Source organism: Dendrobates tinctorius, unplaced genomic scaffold (genome assembly GCF_039654945.1).
Source record: "Dendrobates tinctorius isolate UK_male_01 unplaced genomic scaffold, ASM3965494v1 ptg000504l, whole genome shotgun sequence".
NCBI lineage: Eukaryota > Metazoa > Chordata > Amphibia > Anura > Dendrobatidae > Dendrobates > Dendrobates tinctorius.
The window spans coordinates 107896-129492 of record NW_027362163.1 but is presented as its reverse complement, the minus strand read 5'-3'; the positions used below and the strand labels follow the sequence as shown (position 1 = coordinate 129492).

Genomic DNA, 21597 nt, shown 5'->3' with positions numbered 1-21597 from the left:
AGCTACCTGCGCCGTACTAGGACGGTCATGGAGGGGTTAAGGAAAATGGGGAAAAGGGAAAAATGAAAGGGATAGAAAGAAAATGAAAAAGATTGGTCTGCACAGGATAGGCCAGGAAAGGGGTTGCGGGACACATGTAATACCTTATATATAAAACATTTAAGAGGCAGGAGGGGAAGAGAAGGAATGGGAAAGGCGAGGATAGAAAAGGGGAGAAAGGAAGAACAGCTGTAACCAGGCGGAGAGACGAGAATCTAGAGGAATCCTGACTGTTACACCATGGAAGATACTGATTGTTGGAGTCTGATAGCGCCGCAGTTCTCATGAAATCTGCGCTCTCTGTGGTCTGAAGACCCTGCGGACCTCCGGGGCTTTGATGCATTTTCCCTTTATAGGCTTCTTCTGAAAAAAACATATTAAGAAAAAAAATGTATGAAGAGAAAACCGCCTTCACATTTATAAGCGCAGAATCAAAGCTTTTCTGTACTAATAAACAAGTGTTAAACGCGGCTTCATATCTGCCAAAAAAGCATCAAATATGGGGGAAAATGCAAAAAAGAAGAAACGCAGCAAACGCACAATAATCAGGGAAGATTGTCACTACATCATCTGGGTCAGACATTTACAGAAGAAAGAACGCAGCATTTACGCTACGTGTGAACACGTCCTCCGCATCACAGCTTTATCACATTATTTTATGGGTTTTATAGAGAAAAATATCAATTACGCCATTTTGTTTCTCCCGTAATTTACCGATTCCTGTAAATAATCTGATCGCTGCATTCTGCGGGTCATTACAGTTATATTGGCACAACTATGTCCGGGTTATTCACTGATCTGTGATGCTTATTATTTAAAAAACGCATTAAAATGACATTTTTTTCATTATCAGGTGTTTTTCATTATTATTAGTAATTTTATGGGATGAAAAAATCTCTTATTCTCCTCTAGAATTCAGAAACATCCATTGTACACAGCAGTGTATTTCTATCTGAATAATCTGCCTGTAGTCAGAGCCTGGAATATGGATCAAGTGCACACAATCCTGCAGTCACTTCACCGGAGCTTGTGGCTCAGCAGCTTACAGTGCCTGTCAGTAATGTTGAGGCTGTGGGTTCAGGATCTGGGAGGCTAACGTTAAAAAATACATTTTTGTAAATTGCTTATTATTTTAAATACTTTTATAGGAACAAAAATATATTTTTTTCTTCACCTCAGTATACAGGCACCATAAAAAAAGCATTCTTATACACAATGTATTGCTATGGATATGTATACTCTGCTTCTGAGTTCATTGCCGGCAATATAGCGGTCAATATGACCAAATTCTCCCATCTCCAGCATCGTGAGCTGTGGCTCACTGGTAAATCAGCAGCCTGTGGATACTGAGATGGAAGCTCATAGTCCTGGGGAGACCAATCACTGAAGTGAGAGGAAGTGAATCTATAATCTAATTTATGCACTTAGCATAAGAGAGACTTAGCAGAGAGAAGCGGCCAATCCCTCCGAGCAGGAGGAGCTACAGGAGCGATGAAAATGTCGGAGAGGAATATAGAGGTTGGGAGAACAGCTGAGACGGGACATGACAGTCCAGCTGAATCTGGGATGGTTGGGAGCTATGCATTTGAGATGCTGTTGTGTCATTACCTTAAAAAGGCGGTCCATGCTCGGAAATTCTACTAAGATGAGTAGTCAAAATTCCTCCAGAAACTCACTGCCAATTATTGCAAGCACTTGATTGCAGTTGTTGCTGCTAAGAGTGGCCCAACCAGTTATAAGATTTAGGGGCAATCACTTTTTCACACAGGGCCCTGGAGGTTTGGATTTCTTTTTCCCTATATAATAAAGATCTTCATTAAAAAAACTGCATTTTGTGTTTTCTTTGGCTAATATTTACATTTGTTTGGTGATCTGATACATGTAAGTGTGACAAACATGCAAAAGAATAGGAAATGTGTATGCATATGTCTATGTATACATATATACAGTGTGTGTGTATATACATATGGTGATGGTGAGGAGGCAGGGAGGAGTTTGTGTGGAAAATGGAGAAGGCGTGCTAAGTGCTGGCTCACAGGCCACTGCAACGCATAACGGAGCTTGTAGTATTAGAGCGCAGTACGCCGGGGGACAAGAAGTGACTGATAAACATCAGAGCTGCATCTGGCAGACACCAAGTGATGCTATCTGCCTTATAAAGGTATATATTACTATAATAAGAGTATGGATCCATTACTGGCACATAATAGTAAGATTAATGAATACAAAATTAAACGAATTAGGGTAGTGGATAACTTTTAATATTTGGTACAGAAACCTTTGTTTGTAATTACAGAGGTCAGATGTTGCCTGTAGTTCTTGACCAAGTTTGCACACACTGCAGCAGGGATTTTGGCCCATACTTCCATACAGATCTTCTCCTAATCCTTCAGGTTTCAGGGCTGTCGCTGGGCAGCATTGATTTTAAGCTCCCTCCAAAGATTTTCTATTGGGTTCAGGATCAGAGTTTGGCTAGGCCACGCCAGGACCTTGAAATGCTCCTTAGTTCCTCTTGCTGTGTTTTGGGTCATTGCCATGCTGGAAGACCCAGCCACGACCCATTTTCAATGTTCCAACTGAGGGAGGAGGTTTTTGGCTAAAATCTTGCGATCCTTGACCCATCCATCCTCCCTTAAATACGGTGAAGTCATCTTGTCTGTTTTGCAGAAAGACACCCCTAAAGTATGATGTTTCCCCCCACCGTGCTTCATGGTTGGGACGGTGTTCTTGGATTTGCAATCATCCTTCTTCTTCCTCCAAACATGGCGGGTGGTGATGATAGCAAAATGTTCTATTTTGGTCTTATCTGACCAAGTGACATTCTCCCTTGTCTCCTCTGGATCATCCAGATGGCCATTGGCAAACTTCTAATGGGCCTTGACATATGCTGGTGTGAGTAGCAGGACCTTGCGTGCCCTGAAAGATTTTAATCCATGATGGCATAGTGTGCTTGTAGCTCTATTACTGGCACCCCTGCATGGTGGGATGCCAGCTTACTCACTGCCTCAGACCCTCGGCACAATCCCCAGCGTTCTCCTGCTTCCTGGTTGTGTGAGAGCCGCAGCTCTAAGCAATGCACCTAGTACACACATGCGCGCACGCCCCCATTCTTAAAGGGGCAGAGCAAGTATATACTAAATACTCTTAGCTTGTTGCTCAGAGATATTTAGTATAATTACTACACCTGGAAGATGGCTTCCAGCTAATTGCTGGGAGTCATCCTATATAAAAGACTCCCTCTCCCTTAGGGATTCGCCATGCAACGTGTAGAATCATTAGTCAGTAAGGTGTACTACTAGTGAGTTATGAGGTCCCCTGGTCCTGGTTTGGCTAGTGTCCTAAACCTGTATTCCTTGCCTCAGTGTGGCCAGTCCTGAATCCATCATCCCCTGGTCCCAGAGTAGCCAGTGTCTGAAACTCATTCCGGTGTGGCAAGTCCTGTATCCGTAGTCCCCTGGATCCAGAAAGGCCATGGCTTGAATCTCATTCCCGGAGCGGCCAGTGCTTGAAGCTTGTCCATGAGTGGCCAGTGCCTGAACATTGTCATCTGGTCTGTGTTCGCCCAAACCCTGTTCCAGTATCATAGACCAGAGTGTCTTAACCTTGCCCTAATCAGTGTCAGTAACCATTCTGTAGAGGTACCAGAACTTACTAGTCTGAACAGAGACCTATCCCTATTCAGTGTCAGCGAACCTGACCCCTGGGGTCTGCAGCTGCAATATTGGGTTCTGCCCCGGAGTGGTACCTGGCGGCTACCTGCAGGTCAGTCTGTATCCACCAGTGAACACTAGGTAGCTGATTAGCTATGCACACTTCCTGAGCAGGCCCAGTCCTGTGATCCCAGCTCTCTTCAGGTCATTGACCAAGTCTTACCATGTAGTTCTGGGCTGATTTCTGACCTTTCTCCGAATCTTCCTTACCCCACGAGACGAGATCTTGCATGTAGCCCCAGACCGAAGAAGACTGACAGTCAACTTGTGTTTCTTCCATTTTCTAATAATTTTGTCAACAATTGTTGCCTTTTCACCAAGCTGCTTGCCTATTGTGCTGAAGCCCACCCCAGCCTTGTGCAGGTCTGCAATTTTGTCCCTGGTGTCCTTAGACAGCTCTTTGGTCTTGGCCATGGTGGAGAGGTTGACGTGTGACTGATTATCTGGAAAGGTGTCTTTTATACAGGCAACAAGTTCAAACTGGTTGCAATTAATACAGGTAACAGCAGAGTAGAAGGGCTTTTTAAAGAAAAACTAACAGGTCTGAGAGAGTCTGAATTCTTGGTGGTTGGTCGGTGATCATACACTTATTTCATGCAATAACATGCAATTTCATTATTTTAAAATCATACAATGTGATTTTCTGTTTTTTTTTATTTTTAGATTTTCTGTCACCGTTGAAGTGTACCTGTGATAAATATTACAGACTTCTCCATTCTTTGTAGGAGGCAAAACTTGCAAAATCGGCAGCGTATCAAATACTTATTTTCCGCACTGTGTCAGGATCTTGGCTGTACATGTCCTTAAAGATTCATTTCTTACATTCGCATCAAGACATGTTTCAACCAAACTGAAGTCGTGAGCGATGAGCACGGTGAGAGATTTCACCAAGATATTGCATCTATGGAAAAAAGAGATCAGGGACAATGGAATCCATCAATGCTTGTAGATAACGTTGGACCATTGTAGGAGATGACCCGGTGCAGGAGTACAAGAGACAAGAAAAAGAGCTGTCACTGAATGAGGGCCACAGCTTATAATGCAATTTCTGTGACTGTGTGTAATCCGTAATAGTGTTTAGATATGTCTTAGATATTGGAATTGCTGCTAAGCTTCCTCTAAGTATCAGACAATTGGCCTAACAAAATATCACGCATCTTTATATTTGCAAAAATAATGTTTCCGAGTCCTGAAACTTTTATGTATCAATAACATGTAGCGGTAAAAGGAAAACTTGTAGATATCGTAGAAACAAGGGACAAGTAAAATTGTCATTGTCAGATCTGAATTCAGAAGGGGAGAATCATGAGGACACGGCTCGTTTCATAACCCAACCGGACAGCTTCTTTATAACCAATGAATTATTAAATGTTAAACAGCTACAAGTCCTACAGTCAGCGCAGAGACCATAGAGTCGGTGATAGGGGCATCACATATGACTTGTCTCCTAGAGAAAAGGAAAAACAAGGAAAACTGAAGCACAAAAAATAGGGATCATACGAACTAAGGGAAGGTAAGAGGGAAAGGTAGACATTGCTCCATGAAACTTTAAGCTGATTTTCATCATGCCGTAATTATTTAGTTTCTAATGCAGCGTAATACAATAAATAAGAGGGGTGGTATTGTGTTTAACCCCTTTCTGACATCAGACGTACTATTCCGTCCATGTGCCCTGAGCCAATTTGACCATTGACAGAATAGTACGTCTCGGCGATCGGCCGCGCACACAGGTGGTGTGCGGCCGATCGTGGCCGGGTGTCAGCTGATTCTCACAGCTGACACCCAGCACTAAGTGCCAGGAGCAGTCACAGACCACTCCCGGCATTTTAACCCCCAAAATACTGCAATCGAACACGATCACAGCATTCCTGGCGCAGTCAGAGGTCTGACAGTCCCTCTGCCTTTGGATCGGAGACCCCACAACGTGACGTGAGGTCGCGATCACTGCCATGGTAACCTGATGTTGTCACGACCAGAGCTAAGAAACTTCCTGGTCATGCGCAGTGCAAGTCAGGCAGTCTCTCAGTGTCAGGGCACTGAGTGCAGCGCTGACAGCTTCTATAGCAGGGGTGGGGAACCTCAGGCCCCAGGGCCATTTACGGCCCTCGATGACCTTTTATCAGGCCTCCGAGCAGATTCTCAGGGACTGCATTCTTGGGCAGGGAGCTGTATTTTGATTGCCAGAAGCTCATTAATTTCTTCTTGCTCTGTTAGCACACACACGCAGTGTTCACTACTGAACATTGAAGGGCATGCAATGAAAGATTAAGTCATGAAACCAGTGCCAGAGTCAGGATGTACTTTGTGGGCGGAGCTTGTACAGCCCCCGAAGGATGGTATAAATATCCAAATGGCCCTTGGAAGAAAGAAGATTCCCACCCCTGTTCTATAGCATGGGGATGTTGCTTCATCTGCCTGCCATAGAAGCGATCAGCCTGCAAAAAATGACTGTCCCATAGTGGGACAAAGTGTAAAAGATAGAATGAAATGAAAAAAACATGTAACTAATTGTAGAAATAAAAAAAATAAATAGAAAATAAAAAAGTCAATATTTATTCTAACATTAAATAAATATTTGAATTAAAAAAAATCTAAACAGTAAAAGTACACATATTAGGTATTGCCACGTTCATAACGACCCAACCTATAAAACTGTTCGACTAGGTAACCCCTTCAGTGAACACCATAAAAGCAAAGGCAAAAAAACAATGCTTTGTCATCATACCGCCAAGCAAAAAGTGGAAAAACACGTGATCAATAAATAAACATGGTACCGCTGAAAACGCCATCTTGTCCCGCAAAAAAAAGCCCCCATACAGTGTCATCAGCGGAAAAATAAAAAAGTTATAGCTCTCAGAAAAAAGCGATGAAAAAATAATTTTTTTTTATATAAAATAGTTTTTATTGTATAAACATAAAAAATGATATAAATGAGGTATTGCTGTAATCATAGTGACCCGAAGAATAAAACTGCTTTATCAATTTTACCACACCTGGAACGGTATAAACGCCCCCCCAAAAGAAACTCATGAATTGATGGTTTTTCTTCATTCTGCATCCAAAAATCAGAATAAAAAGCGATCAAAAAATATCAAAAAATTATAGCTCTCAAAATGTGGTGATGCAAAAACTATTTTTACAATGAAAAGCATCTTTTAGTGTGTGACAGCTGCCAAGCATAAAAACCCGCTATAGCACCTCATTCACATGTCCTGATATTTCTGGTACTGGTACTGTGCCGGAGATCGACACAAGCAGGGGAGAATGGTGAGTCGTGTTCAGCACCTGGCACTGGGGAACAGCGCTTACTGTAAGGCTTCTTCCCCGGTGCCAATGCGTGTCACATGAATGATATCAATGTGATTTATGTGTGCACGTATGCTGTTTTATGGCCCATGCTGACATTAAAAATGGACGTCAGCGTGGTTTGCTCATGGACACACGGTCCGTGGAAACACTCTGACATGTGCACAGACCCATTCACTTGAATAGGCAAATAGTGCTCCGGTCCTCCCGAGTCTCTCCGCATGGCTGCCCAATGGTATAAAATTCTGTGACACACCCATGGTGTCTATATGATCACTGCAAACCCTAGATGAATTCATTGAGGTGTAATTCATAAAATGGGGTCACTTATAGGGGGTTCTGCTGTTCTGGCACCTCATGGGCTCTCCCAGTGTGTCATGGCACCTGCAAACCATAACAGTAAAATGTGGTGCTCCTTCCATTCTGAGCTCTGCCATGCACCTAAACTGTGGTTTACCCCAACATATGGGGTATCAGCGTACTCAGGACAATTTGCACAATAACTATTGGAGTCCAATTTCTTCTGCTACCCTTGAGAAAATAAAAAATTGGCTTAGAAAATATCATTTTTGTGGAAAAAAATATTTTTTACTTTTATGGCTCTACGTTATAAACTTCTGTGAAGCACTTGAGGTTCAAAGTGCTCACTACACATTTAGATAAGTTCCCAGGGGGGGTCTTATCTAAATAAGATAAGTTCCCTGGGGGGGTCTAGTTTCCAAAATGGGGTCACTTGTGGGGGATTTCCACTGTTTAGGCACATCAGGGGCTCTCCAAACGTGACATGACACCGCAGACCATTCCATCAAAGTCTGCATTCTAAAACGTCACTACTTCCCTTCCGAGCCCCAATGTGCACCCATACAGTAGTTTTCTGCCACATATGGTGCATCAGTGTACTCAGGACAAATTGGACAACAACTTTTGGGGTCCAATTTCTACTGTTACCCTGGGGAAAATAAAATATTGGGGACTAAAAATCATGTTTGTGGAAAAAATGATTTTCATATTTTCACTCCCAGACGCTATAAACTTTAGTGAAACACCTGGGGGTTCAAAGTTCATATCACACATCTAGATAAGTTCCTTGGGGGGTGTATTTTCCAAAAAGGGGTCACTTGTGGGGGTTTCCACTGTTTAGGCACATCAGGGGCTATCCAAACGCAACATGGCGTCCAATCTCAATTCCAGACAATTTTGTGTTGAAAAAGTCAAACGGCGCTCCTTCCCTTCCAAGCTCTACCATGCGCCCAAACAGTGGCTTACCCCCACATATCAGGTATCAGCGTACTCAGGACAAATTGCACAATAACTTTTGCAGTCCAAATTCTCCTGTTACCATTAGGGAAAAAAAATAATTGGATCTGAAGTAAAGTTTTTATAAAAAAAGTTAAATGTTCATTTCTTTTTTAAAACATTCCAAAAATTCCTGTGAAGCACCAGAAGGGTTAATAAACTTCTGACATGTGGTTTTGAGCACCTTGAGGGGTGCAGTTTTCAAAATGGTATCACTTTTGGGTATTTTCTATCATATACACCCCTCAAAGTGACTTCAAATGTGATGTGGTCCCTAAAAAAAAAATGGTGTTGTAGAAATGAGAAATCACTGGTCAACTTCTAACTCTTATAACTTCCTAACGAAAAAAATTTGGTTCCAAAATTGTGTTGATGTTAAGTAGACATGTGGGAAATGTTATTAAGTCTTTTGTGTGACATAACTCTGTGATTAATGGGCATGAAAATTCAAAATTGGAAAATTGCAACATTTTCCACCAAATTTCCATTTTTTTCACAAATAAACGCAAGTCATGTCAAAGAAATTTTACCACTAACATGAAGTACAATATGTCATGAGAAAACAATGTCAGAATCACCAGGATCCATGGAAGCGTTCAAGAGTTATGACCTCATAAAGGGACAGTGGTCAGAATTGTAAAAATTGGCCCGGGCATTAAAGTGCAAACCACCCTTGGGAGTAAAGGGGTTAATGGCTAACTGAAAAGATGGTAACACATTGCAAGCTTTCCAGACTACTCAGGTCTCTTCAGGCATAGAATAATACAAAATCTGAAGAATCACATAGCACAGACATAATGCAATAGGTAAGACAAATGACGTGAAGTAGAACTATCATTATGGGGGAGGGATAAACAGTGGTGGCCATAAATATTGGAACAGTTCATAGATTAGGAGTGTGAAAGTTTTATTGTCCCCTGATAGGGGTCTGGTTCTGTGTTGTGATGCCCCACAATGTCTGAGGAGAAAATTCCTTAATTGATATTAGACATGAATCCATGCGACACATTCATTCCTGCATTGAGAGTGTCAAAGACTGTCATGAGTTTATACTCCCAGATCCTTCTGTTTCTCTGAGATTTGAAGTTACCTTTTTCATACAAGTAATTTCATGTCCATGGTGCTGTGATCAGGGCTACAAAAATGTTTTGCCACAGGTAGATCTATTCTTTTTTCTCTTATTGTGTAGTTGTGAGAATTCATCCTTGTTCTAAGCTTTTGCCCTGTCTCTCCCACATACAGACCCCCCAGTTGGACAGTTGGTACAAATAATTAAGTACACCACTCTTAATTCTTTGACGCCCCCGGAAGAAGCAGGCGGCGAAACGCGCGTCGGGGTGAGGGGACGCTGGATCAGACGCTTGTAATTAGAGGTAATATTACTTTTTCATTCCTTGTGCTCTGTGCATATCGGCATATTTATGATCAGGATTCTTGACGTTCTCATTGTGTCCGTGTTATTTTACACGGTTATAGTATATATGCCTTTAGCCTCTGAGTGGTTTCCCTTATACCCTTAGGGGAGGGATATTTTGGATATCATTGATCTTGTTCAGACATTGTATATGGGTTCTGACTGTATGGAATAAATATTATAATTATTGATATAAGAATTGATATGTACTGTCATGTGATTGGTTCATACATGTCAGTCTTACATTGTCTCCTCATGATTACTTAAGTGTGTACGGTGTCCCCTATTACGGCATTATGCTTTTGTCATTTTTAGAATTTTTGAATAAAATGAATTTTTAATATTATTGGGATTTCTTCCTTGTTCCATGTTTATATTGATGGGATTTGTGATACGGATTTGCGTGATTTGCCCTTTTGGATTAGGTTTTGGGACATTGTAGTTATTCTATTTGTACACTTAACAAGTGTCCCTCATTTAGTATTTACATAAAGGGTAAGAATGGAGATGAGAACAAGTAGCATTACTTGATTAAACTATTTGCATAGTTTTTCCCTCTCTGCTTTAGAAGTCAACAAACTGGCTCCATAACACAATGCATAATTAGCATACATCACCAGTGATCAAGGATAAGCGCACAATAAAAGTCAATATTACCGACTTACAAACAAAAGTCTGTTTTCTTGACCAACTAGAAATTAAACATTTAAAATTAAGGCCAACATACAGATAACATTCTATTATTCTTTATTTGCTAAAAATAGTTGTCTGGTTAATTAAGGAACAATGCTGTATGTCTTCACAATGGCAAAAGTAAAAAAAAAAAAGTTTATAAAAATATTAAAAAAGTAAAAAAAAATATGAAAGTTCAAATTCCCCTTTTGCCCCATTTAAAATAAAACAATAAAAAATACATATTTGGTATTGCTGCATTCAGAATCACCCGATCTATCAACATAAAAAAAGAATTAACCCGATCACTAAATGGCGTAATGAGATAAAACGTAAAAAATGCCAGAATTAAGTTTTTTTGGTCGCCACACTATTACATTAAAATACAATAACAGGCGATCAGAAGATTGTATCTGCACCAAAATGGTATCATTAAAAACGTCCGCTCGGTCCACAAAAAATAAGTCTTCACCTAACCCAAGATCATGAAAAATGAAGATGCGACGGGTATCGGAAAATGGCGCAATTCTTTCATACTTTACCTAATTAAGATGAGTTAATTTTACTGATAAATGTTTGTTTTTGGTCGTTTATTTTCTGTTGGTATTTGGTTTATTCTATAAAACTCCCATATAATATATCATTCTTGAACACACGCCACGCGCATCATGTTTTTGTACAATTTGTGAATAATATATATAGGTTCTCCTCGTCTGAGTTATTTTTGATGGCCCACAAAATACGATTTTCCTGTAACTCATTTCTCACACTCTAGGTATAATAATGACTTTTCCCCGTGTGGAATTTTTGATGTTTGAAAACGTTGTCGGTACCTGCTTTCTGGGGTCTCTTGAGGTTTTTATGTCATGTGAGCCCTGTGCCCAATCAGCGCTGACATCACTGTCCCCACCTTCGGACAAATCAAGCATCATGAGGCCGTCAGAGAGCAGCCGCAGCCCTGGCTTCCTGCTGATGTTCAGACCAAAGGAAGGAGCAGTGAAGCTGCCGCTGATTGGGTGCAGGGCTCGTGTGATGTGAGAACCTCACATTAGCCCCGGGACCGTGAGTCTCAACACCACTGAAGTGGAGCCGGCCCGCCAGTGGAGTGTGTTTTTATTTTAATGAGGTCAAATGTGAGGAATGAGTTCACTGAGAAAAAAAAAAAGATATATATACTGTATTTTTTGGACTATAAGACACACCTAGGTTTAGAGGATATTAGGAAAAAAAAATTGAAGCAAAAATTGTGGTTAATTCTGTACTTAATATCCCCTATCCTGGTATATATGGTCCCCTCATCCCTACCCTGGTATACATAGATCCCTCATCCCTATACTAGTATGCATGGCCCCATCCTTATCCTGGTTTGCAGGGCTCCCATCATGTCGTAGTATGCATGGCCCTCATCCTTATCCTGGTATGCAGCGTCCCCATTTTGTCCTAGTATGCAGGGTCCCATCCCTATTCTGGCATGATTGGCCCCATCCCGCTCATGGTATGCATGGCCCCCATCCTTATCCTGGTATGCAGGGCACCATCACTATTCGGGTATGACTGGCCCCCCATTCCAGTCCTGGTATGCATAGCCCAATCCTTATAATTGGCCCCATCCTGGTATCCATGGCCCCAACACAAAACATTAAAAAAAAGCATTACACTTACCTACCCGGCGCTCCCTTGCTGAATCCTGCTCTGATACCAGCAACTGCTTTATGCTTGTAAGCAGCACATGGCAGGGACATAATGCGTTGCTCACAAGCAGAGCACAGCTGCCAGAGTACTCGCCTTTAAAACTATATCAACATTATGAACATAAAAAAGGCTTCTCCCCTATGTGATGTCTCTAATGTTTATTAACAGTTGATTTCCAAGTAAAATATTTCCCACATTAAGAAAATGAAAACGGCTTCTCCTCTGTGTGACTGCTCTGATGTCTAACAAGAAGCGCTTTCCGGTTAAAATATTTCCCACAATCTGAACAGGAAAAAGGCTTCTCCCCTGTGTGAGTTCTATGGTGTTCATTAAGATTCCCTTTCTGGTTAAAACATTTCCCACATTCTGAACAGGAAAAAGGCTTCTCTCCTGTGTGAGTTCTTTGGTGTATATCAAGATTACATTTCTGGTTAAAACATTTCCCACATTCTGAACATGAAAAAGGCTTCTCCCCTGTGTGAGTTCTCTGGTGACTAACAAGATGCCATTTCTGGTTAAAACATTTCCCACATTCTGAACAGGAAAAAGGCTTCTCCCCTGTGTGAGTTCTCTGGTGAATAAGAAAAAGTTTTTTTTTGTGAAAACATTTCCCACATTCTGAACATGAAAAAGGCTTCTCCCCTGTGTGAGTTCTCTGGTGGGTAACAAAATCTGATTTATGTGTAAAACATTTCCCACATTCTGAACAGGAAAAAGGCTTCTCCCCTGTGTGAGTTCTATGGTGAGCAACAAGCAGTGATTTACGTGCAAAATATTTCCCACATTCTGAACATGAAAATGACTTCTTTGCTTTAGGAGCAGTTTGTTTTTTATTGCCTCTTTTGTGACTTTGATTTTTCTTAGTAGTCAGTAATGAATCAGAAGATGGGACCTGTTTCATAGGACCAGATGACAGATCTTTGCTGTGAATGGATGATGATATATCTGGAGTAATAGCAATCACTTCAGTTGTATCTTGTAGGATCTCAAGATCATCAGATTTCAAAATTGAAGATGTCAGCTGTCCCTCTGATCTCCTGGTACAGTCATCTGCTAAAATAAAAAAACAATTATTTTTAATAAAATATCCTTGAGTTTTATATCTTTGAACGTTTCTACTTGAACTGTCCATAAAAATGGCAAGCTATGTAAAAAACTTTAATTATTTACCAAGACAATGAGAGTTCACAGTCTAATAGAAAATCTTGTTGGATGAGCCAGTAGTGTGCGGTGTTCAACTGTTGGTTCATTCTGCCTCCCAAATATCGAATAAAAAGAAACCAATCAATGTTATGTAGGCGAAAATAATACCAATTCTCATCTCACAAAAACAAGTCCCCACTCAGGTCCATCATCTGTCAATGGAAAAACAGAGGTTCCCGCACTATTAGTGGCTCAAAGGCTGTTGAAAAGCAACAAGGTTTCCATAAACCAATCCCGCAAAATCCGCTCTCACTTCGGAGTCTTGCAGTGTGCGCAAACAACATTTAGGATTCCTGTATTTAGCAATATTATAGTGAGAAGAATCCACTTAATTTGTGGTGTGTGTCTCCTGGAGCACAATCTGGGCACTATGTGCTGGGTAATAAAATGGCAAATGTGTAATTTTCACTCCAACATCCACTGCGTGTTAATTTCCGGAAAGGGGCTGTGGAGTCAAAATATTCACTCCTCCTACACACGTGGTCAAAATTGTTGGTACCCCTCGTTTAATGACAGAAAAACCCACAATGGTCACAGAAATAACTTTAATCTGACAAAAGTAGAAATAAATCAAAAATCTATGAAAATGAGCAGATGAAAGTCTGACATTGCTTTTCAGCCAGGCTTCCACAGAATTTTTTAAAAATTAAAACTCATGAAACCACCATGGTTACTTACCGGTAGCCGGTTTTTCCGGAACCCATGACAGCACCACATGAGAGAGGGATCCGCCCCGCCAGGACAGGAACCTACTGAAACATAAGGGGCGGCACCTCTCCCCCGCTTCAGTTGGATTACAGAGCACCTGAGAGGACTTCCCGGTTAGTTACATATTTATCCAACACCACATCACACAAATACACCCGACTATTGTGCACACCCAAACGGTGAAAAGGGGGGGAAATATACGGGTGCTGTCATGGGTTCCGGAAAAACCGGCTACCGGTAAGTAACCATGGTGGTTTTCCCTTCACCCATGACAGCACCACATGAGAGATTCTGGAGACTTCGAACACCTTAGGGAGGGACCACCGCTTGCAGCACCCTTCTACCAAAGGTCAAGTCAGCCGAGGAGGATAGATTTAGTCTATAGTGTCTAAAGAAAGTTGAGGGTGAGGCCCAGGTAGCGGCCTTACAAATTTGATCTATTGACACCTCTGCTTTCTCAGCCCAGGAGGTCGCCACGGCTCTGGTGGAATGAGCCTTGATGCCGTCAGGAACCGGGACGCCACTAGCTGAATAGGCTACACTAATGGCCTCCCTAATCCATCGGGCAATAGTCCCTTTTGACACTCCATAACCTTTGCTAGCACCCTGGAAGGCTACAAATAGGGACTGGGACCTCCTCCACTGGCTGGTTATAGACATATACTCTACTAGGGTTCTTTTAACGTCTAGGCTATGAAATTTCTCCTCCCCTGGGTTTTTCGGATTCTCGCAAAAGGAAGGGAGGACAATTTCTTGATTTCGGTGAAAGTTAGTTACTACTTTCGGCAAGTAAGCAGGGTCTGTTCTCATCACCACCCTATCCTGGTATATCTGGGTATATGGTGGGTTGACTGAAAGGGCCTGCAGGTCACTAACTCTATGTGCCGACGTTAGAGCTACCAAAATGATGGTTTTTAGGGTGAGATTTTTAGTTGAAATCTGCTGTATGAGTTTAAACGGCTCCTTCGTAAGGGATTCCAGTACCAGATTTAGATCCCATGGAGCTATTTTCGGTAAGGAAACTGGCCTAGATCTGTGGCAAGATTTTATGAACCTGGCTACCCATCTGTCTGCTGCTATGTTGCAATTGTATAATGCACCCAGCGCTGAAACCTGTACCTTTAGGGTATTAACCGCCAGGCCTAGCTGTAAGCCTGCCTGCAAGAACTCCAAGATGGACTTGATTGGGGGTTCTTGACCTAACGGTTTTCCCAGGAATTGAAGGAATTTCTTCCACGTCCTGCCATATAAGTTGGTTGTTATTGGTTTCCTACTTTTCATTAGAGTAGTCACCAACCCCGGGGAAAACCCTTTATCTCTCAAAAGCGCCCTCTCAAATTCCACGCCGTCAGATGGAGCCCCTTGACTTGTTTGTGGAATATCGGCCCCTGAGCTAATAAATCTGGAATTTCTGGCAGTACCCACGGGTCAGAGAGAGACATCCTTTGTAGTAGTGAAAACCACGGTCTTTTTGGCCAGAACGGGGCTATGAGGATTACTCTGGCTTGCTCGTCTCTTATCTTTCTTACCACTGCCGGGATTAACGCTATCGGGGGAAAGGCGTAGCTTAGTTTGAACCGCCACGGGATTTGTAGAGCGTCTACTGCCCACAGGTTTTCCCTTGGGTTTAATGAGCAGAACCTTCTCACTTGCCGGTTGTTTTTGGTAGCAAAGAGGTCGATCACTGGTTGCCCCCATACCTGTACTATCCTCTGGAATATTATACGATTTAAGACCCACTCTCCCTGTTTTAATTTGTTGCGGCTTAGAAAGTCGGCTTGAACATTTTCTGTCCCTCTGATGTGTAGGGCTGTTAGGGAGGTTAGATGTTGTTCTGCTTTGAGGAAGATTCTTTTGGCTTCGTCCATTAGGGAGTTTGACCTTGTCCCTCCCTGGTGGTTGACATACGCCACTGCCACCCTGTTGTCTGACATAATCCGGACATTTTGACCCTGAAACATGGGGATAAATGCCTCTAGGGCTTTGTTTATCGCTCTTAACTCTCTTAAGTTGGAGGAAGCCTTCTGCTCTATGTGACCCCAGGACCCTTGGGCCATATGTTCTCTCAGGTGTGCCCCCCATCCCGAGGAGCTTGCGTCCGTCAATATTACATCGGACACGGGCCTGTGCCACAACGTTCCTCCTGCTAAATTTGTGCCGTCTAGCCACCAAGTGAGAGAGTTTTTCCCCCTTTCGGAAAGTTCCAGCTTCCCCTCTAAACGCCCTTTCAATCGTCTCTGGGCTGACAAGATTTCCGCCTGCAGTTGCCGGGTATGAAACTGTGCCCAGTTGACCGCCGGGATACAGGCTGTTAGCGTGCCCAACAGGGACATTGCCCTTCTTAGGGTCATGTGAGGATGCTGTATTGCCGTAAGGGTCATTTCTCTCACCTTCTCTAGTTTTTTCTCTGGCAAGAGACAAACTTGACGGTCGGAGTCCAAGACGAAACCTAGAAATGTTTGTTTCCTTAGGGGTTGGAGTTTTGATTTTTTTAAGTTTACCATCCAACCCAGTTTTTGCAGGGTCTCCGTTATTTTCTCTACCTGATGTGCGCAGTGATGTTCTGAATTGCCAATGACCAAAAAATCGTCCAAGTAAGGCACCATAATCACATTGTGGATTCGAAGGAAAGCTGTCATTTCCGCTATTACTTTTGTAAAAATCCTTGGCGCTATGGAGATGCCGAACGGAAGAGCTGTAAATTGAAAATGCCTGAGGTCGCCCTGGATGTATAGGGCTACCCTCAGGTATTTCTGGTATTCTTGGTGCATCGGGATATGGTAATAGGCATCCTTCAAATCTATTACGGCCATGAAGCAGTTGTGGTGTAACAGCTTTATGGCCGAAGTCACTGATTCCATTTTGAATGTTTGGTTCGTAATCCATTGATTGAGGCGCCTGAGATTTATTATCGTTCTGAAGGAAAGGTCGGGTTTTTTTATTAGGAAGAGGGGAGAATAGAACCCCCTTCTCTCTTGGTCTTTTGGGACCTCTATCAGAACTTGTTTCTCCAACAGTCCTAAGATTTCTGTTTCTAAGGCTGATTGCTCTTCTGGTTTCTTCCTGACGAGGGTCACCACAAATGAAGCTCTTGGATGCTGGAAGAAGGGGATTTTTAGGCCTTTCTTTATAATGTTCAAAATCCAATTGTTGGCCGATATTTTCTCCCATTCTTGGAAAAAGAGCCTCAATCTTCCCCCCACAGGAGGGCTGGTGTCATTGCGGGGATTTTTTGGCGGTTGAGGTAGTTCCCCCAAACATGAATCCTGGTTCTTTTTTCCTCTTGTCGTCCCACCTTTTCCGCTCTCCCGGGGGACGGCCTCGATTGAACCTTCCCCTCCGAAAGGGCGGTCTCCTTTGATCACCCATGTATCTGGGGAAGCCCTTCTTTTTATCACCGGCTTTTTCCAGGATGTCATCCAGGTTTTTTCCAAACACGAACTGCCCATCACATGGTAACAAACATAATTTCGCCTTAGATTGAATGTCCCCAGGGCAGCCTTTGAGCCATAACGCCCGTCTTGCGGCGTTCGATAGCCCCGCTGCTCTTGCCGTTAACCTCATCGAGTCGGCGGAGGTGTCAGCCAAGAAGGCGGCAGCTCCGTGTAGCAGGTACATTTCTCCTAATATTTTCTCCCTTGGTACTTTGGAGACTAATTTCTCTTCGAGTTGTTGCAGCCAGACCATTAATGACCGGGCTGTGCAGGTGCCGGCTATTGCTGGTTTCAGACCCCCTGCCGCTGCCTCCCAAGTGTGCCTTAGGTATGAGTCCGCTTTTTTATCCAAGGGATCTCTCAAAACCACTGAATCCTCCAGGGGCAGGGCCGACTTCTTGGAAGACCTAGACACTGCTGCGTCAATCTTTGGGACCTTGTCCCAGACGTCCGTGTCTTTAGCCTCGAAGGGGTATCTGCGCTTTGAAGAGGGAAGGCTACCTGACTTCTCCGGTTTCTTCCACTCTCTCTCGATTAGGGCTTGAACCTTGTCATTGACCGGAAAGGTACGCTTTTTCCTTTCTTGCAGGCCGCCAAACATTACATCCTCCAGTGATCTCTCTACTTTCTCCTCTTGCAGGCCCATAGTGGACCTGATGGCTTTAAGGAGAGCGTCCGTATCTTCTACGGGAAAGCAAGGTCTGCCCCCCGTATCACTGTCTGAGGATGAAGATGACCCCTGCTCAACTTGATACTCCGAAGAGGAGGAGCCTGATGAGGAACTCGGGGAGGCTTTCCTACTCTTCTTTTTTAATAATTTTTTAAGTGAGCCCCGTACCTCAGATTTTATTATCGATCTGAGGTTTGTTGCCAGGTTCGGCACCTCTTCAGCCATAGTCCGCTGAATACAGCTGACACATAAGTCCTTTGGGTAGTCTTTGGCTAAAGGGCTGTGGCATATGGCACATTCTCTATTTTTCTTTTTACTTATGGCTTTTTTGGCTCCCTAAGAAAAACAAAAAAGACATAGGAAGGCCTATTATAATACTGCCTAACTTTCACGGAGATCACTCACCACCCAGGAAAGACTGATACCGGGCTCTGGGGCTGCGAAGGAGCGTGCTCCCTGCGCTCTTTTGACCTCGAGGAATCCCTCGATCGGTGACTTGGACGGCTGCTGCTTTTGCCGCTCGAGCGGCTCTTGCGACCAGAAGCTTGCGATCGGGGCAGGGACAATGGGGACGGTGAGCGATCCTCCTGAGACGCCATTGTCACCCCTGCAGCCGCTTCTGCTCCTTCTTTTAACAGTGAGTGAGCCCCACATTACCCCTCCCCCCCGCTACCGCCAGCCGCTCCTGGCCGGCGTCGCGCCCGGCGCCATGACCGTCGCGTCCTGATGACGTCAGCGGTCGCGCTCCCAGAATTCTCTGCGCCGCTGACGTCAGACGCCGGTCCCCGCCCCCGGCTTCCCCTGCATGCAGGCGAAGGACGGGCGCGCGGAATGGGAGGGCGGCACGAGGAGGACCTCCGAAGGGAGGACATCAGGACGTGCCCGCACGAACCCGGGGCCCGAATCAGGCAACACCCCGGGGACTGCGCTACCAGCTGCCGACGGCCGGCGTTGCAGGTAAGTCAGCCCTGCAATCCTTACACGCTGGGACGGCCCTGGGTCTTTCATTCTGACAGGCACCGCCGCTGTCAGAGGGATTCCTTTCCAGGACAGGAACCCAACTGAAGCGGGGGAGAGGTGCCGCCCCTTATGTTTCAGTAGGTTCCTGTCCTGGCGGATCCCTCTCTCATGTGGTGCTGTCATGGGTGAAGGGAAAATAGGCCTTAACGTAATCGGTTCATGACCGCCAATGGTAGATAATCGCCAGCGCTAGCAGGGCTTTGTGCAGCGCAGTCGTTTGTCTACGGTCGGCAGTTTTGTGCTCATCGGGACCCCACGTACCTTATAACTAGGGGATTCCACCGCAAAATGCTTCCTGCGACCCCCTACCTCATTGAGACCTGATCGGTACAGGTCCTTATGACGTCAGTGTCACACCAGCCAATGAGACAAATCACTAGGAAAGTTTGTTGTAGCAGCGAACTTTTCCTGGCAATCTGCCCCATAAAAACGCTGTTTCTCCTCAGATCTCCTGTCAGTGAGAGATTAGAGGAGAAACAGTGTTACAAGTGCTGCTGCCAACAGCTGTGTCAGTCAGCGATTGTGCTATAAAGTAACAATACAGATAAGACAGGTTAGGGTTAGGCTAAAGAATTAGGTTTTTCTCAATTGTTTCCCCAATAATTTGGTCACGTCAGAGTTTTCTATTTCCGGGAAAAAAAATAAATAAATAAAATGGCCCGTCAGTATTATAGTGCAGAGGAGGCTTATGCACTTTTATGTTCTGACAGTGAAGAAAGTGCAGTGTCAGATGGCGATGTGGATTTCGAGGGCTTTAGTAGCAGCGACAGTGATAGTTCAGAAATGAGCAGTGATTCTGGTCCATCCTCACACACAAGGACCAGTACAACAAGAAGGACAAATAGCGCTTCTGGAGAAATGTCTCCAACTCAGGGAACAATGCCCAGTACTAGCGCTGTCCCTAGTGCTCGGGAATTGGCGCACACCAATGTCCAAGGGGCTTTGCTTCTTGATGAAATATTTCCAAGATGGGAGGCTTCAGATTCAGCTACTCCATTCATCCCTAATTTTAATGCCATTCCTGGTATAAATGTGGAGGTGGAAAATTTTGGAACAATTAATTTTTTAATTTGTTTCTGACAGATAGCTTGCTAGAGCATATTGTCCTACAAATTTATATGTGTCCCAATTCATCAGCCAGAATCCACGATCCTATTATGCTAGGTCAAATTTATGGACACCAACTAATGTCCTAGAAAGTAAAACATTTTTAGGACTTACATTCAATATGGAGCTTGTTAAAAAAATGAGCATTCAGTCCTATTGGTCCAACTGCCCTGTTCAAGCCACCCCTATGTTATTTCCATTGATGAGTCCATTATAAAATTCAAAAGGAAGACTGCATCTTAAGCAATTTATTCCTTCTAAGAGGGCAAGGTTCGGCATAAAGCTCTATAAAATGTGTGAGAGTTCAACCGGATACACATCAGCTTTTCACAATTATGACAGCAACCTGAACCCACCAGGATGCCCTACTTATCTGGGGACTGTCAGGGTCCTGACAGCGCCAGCGTACAGCCTCCACTAAGCAGGGACTCACCCGCACCGTAGGGACCCCTGGGGACAAGAACAGCCGGAAAATAAAGATGAACAGGACCTGAATGTAGAAGTTTAGCAAGCCGGCATAGGACCTATGGTCATGTGAACGGCCATGTGACTGCAAGGGGGCAGGGCTTAGTGTCCTGCTTTCAGAGGAGGTAGAAAACTCAGAGTCAGGCAAAGCGGGGGTCAAGCACAATACAGGCAAGCGAGGTACCTGAGGGATAAACAGACGGAAGGTCAGACAAAGCCAAAGGTCATACACAAGATATCAGTACAGTACCAGGGATGAGACAGAACGGACAGTCAGGGCCAAGCAGAGATCAAAACCAAACAGACGTAGAAGGTACCAGGCAGAATCCAAAGCGATATCCAGAGAACAGACCGAGTCATACACAGAGAATCAAGTAACCAGAACACAGCACTAACACACTCAGGGGTCACCACACAATGCCAAGGGCGAAAGTATAACTGACGGGGGATGGGAGCTTCCTGAGGCTATAAGAAGCCTCCCCAGAAACAATGAGAGGCCACCTTAATAGGTCCCAGGTGTGCAGGTGAGAGTCTGCACTGCGATAAGAACATTAACCCCAGAAGTGCCGGTCACCCAGCACTAGTATCATGACAGTAACCCCCTCTCAACAGGGGGGGCCTCTGGACCCCCAGGCTTGCCCGGGTACCTAGCATGGAAAGCCCGAACCAGACGATCCGCATGCATCAACCGGGCCGGCACCCAGGACCTGTCCTCCGGCCCATACCCCTTCCAATGAACTAGGTACTGTACTGACCGCCGTACCAACCTAGAATCTACGATGTGACCAATCTCATATTCCACATGTCCCTCAACCGAAACCGGAGGAGCAGCGGACTCGGATTCTCCCCGGACTGCTTCAA

The 21597-nt window shown here is 44.0% G+C and overlaps 1 protein-coding gene and 1 pseudogene across 1 annotated transcript in view; both read right to left on the bottom strand.

Annotated features, from left to right (window-relative positions):
* LOC141078125 (uncharacterized) overlaps nt 1–9760 on the bottom strand; it is a 34691-nt gene extending 24931 nt beyond the window's left edge. The window contains exons 1-2 of the mRNA XM_073564962.1: nt 9735–9760; nt 4572–4650 (exon numbers count right to left, since the gene is read on the bottom strand). Of these exons, the coding sequence (XP_073421063.1) occupies nt 4572–4650; nt 9735–9760 (105 nt within the window). The remainder of the gene's footprint in view (nt 1–4571; nt 4651–9734) is intronic.
* The window catches only part of LOC141078130 (uncharacterized), a 68783-nt pseudogene that overhangs the window by 36306 nt on the left and 10880 nt on the right, over nt 1–21597 (bottom strand).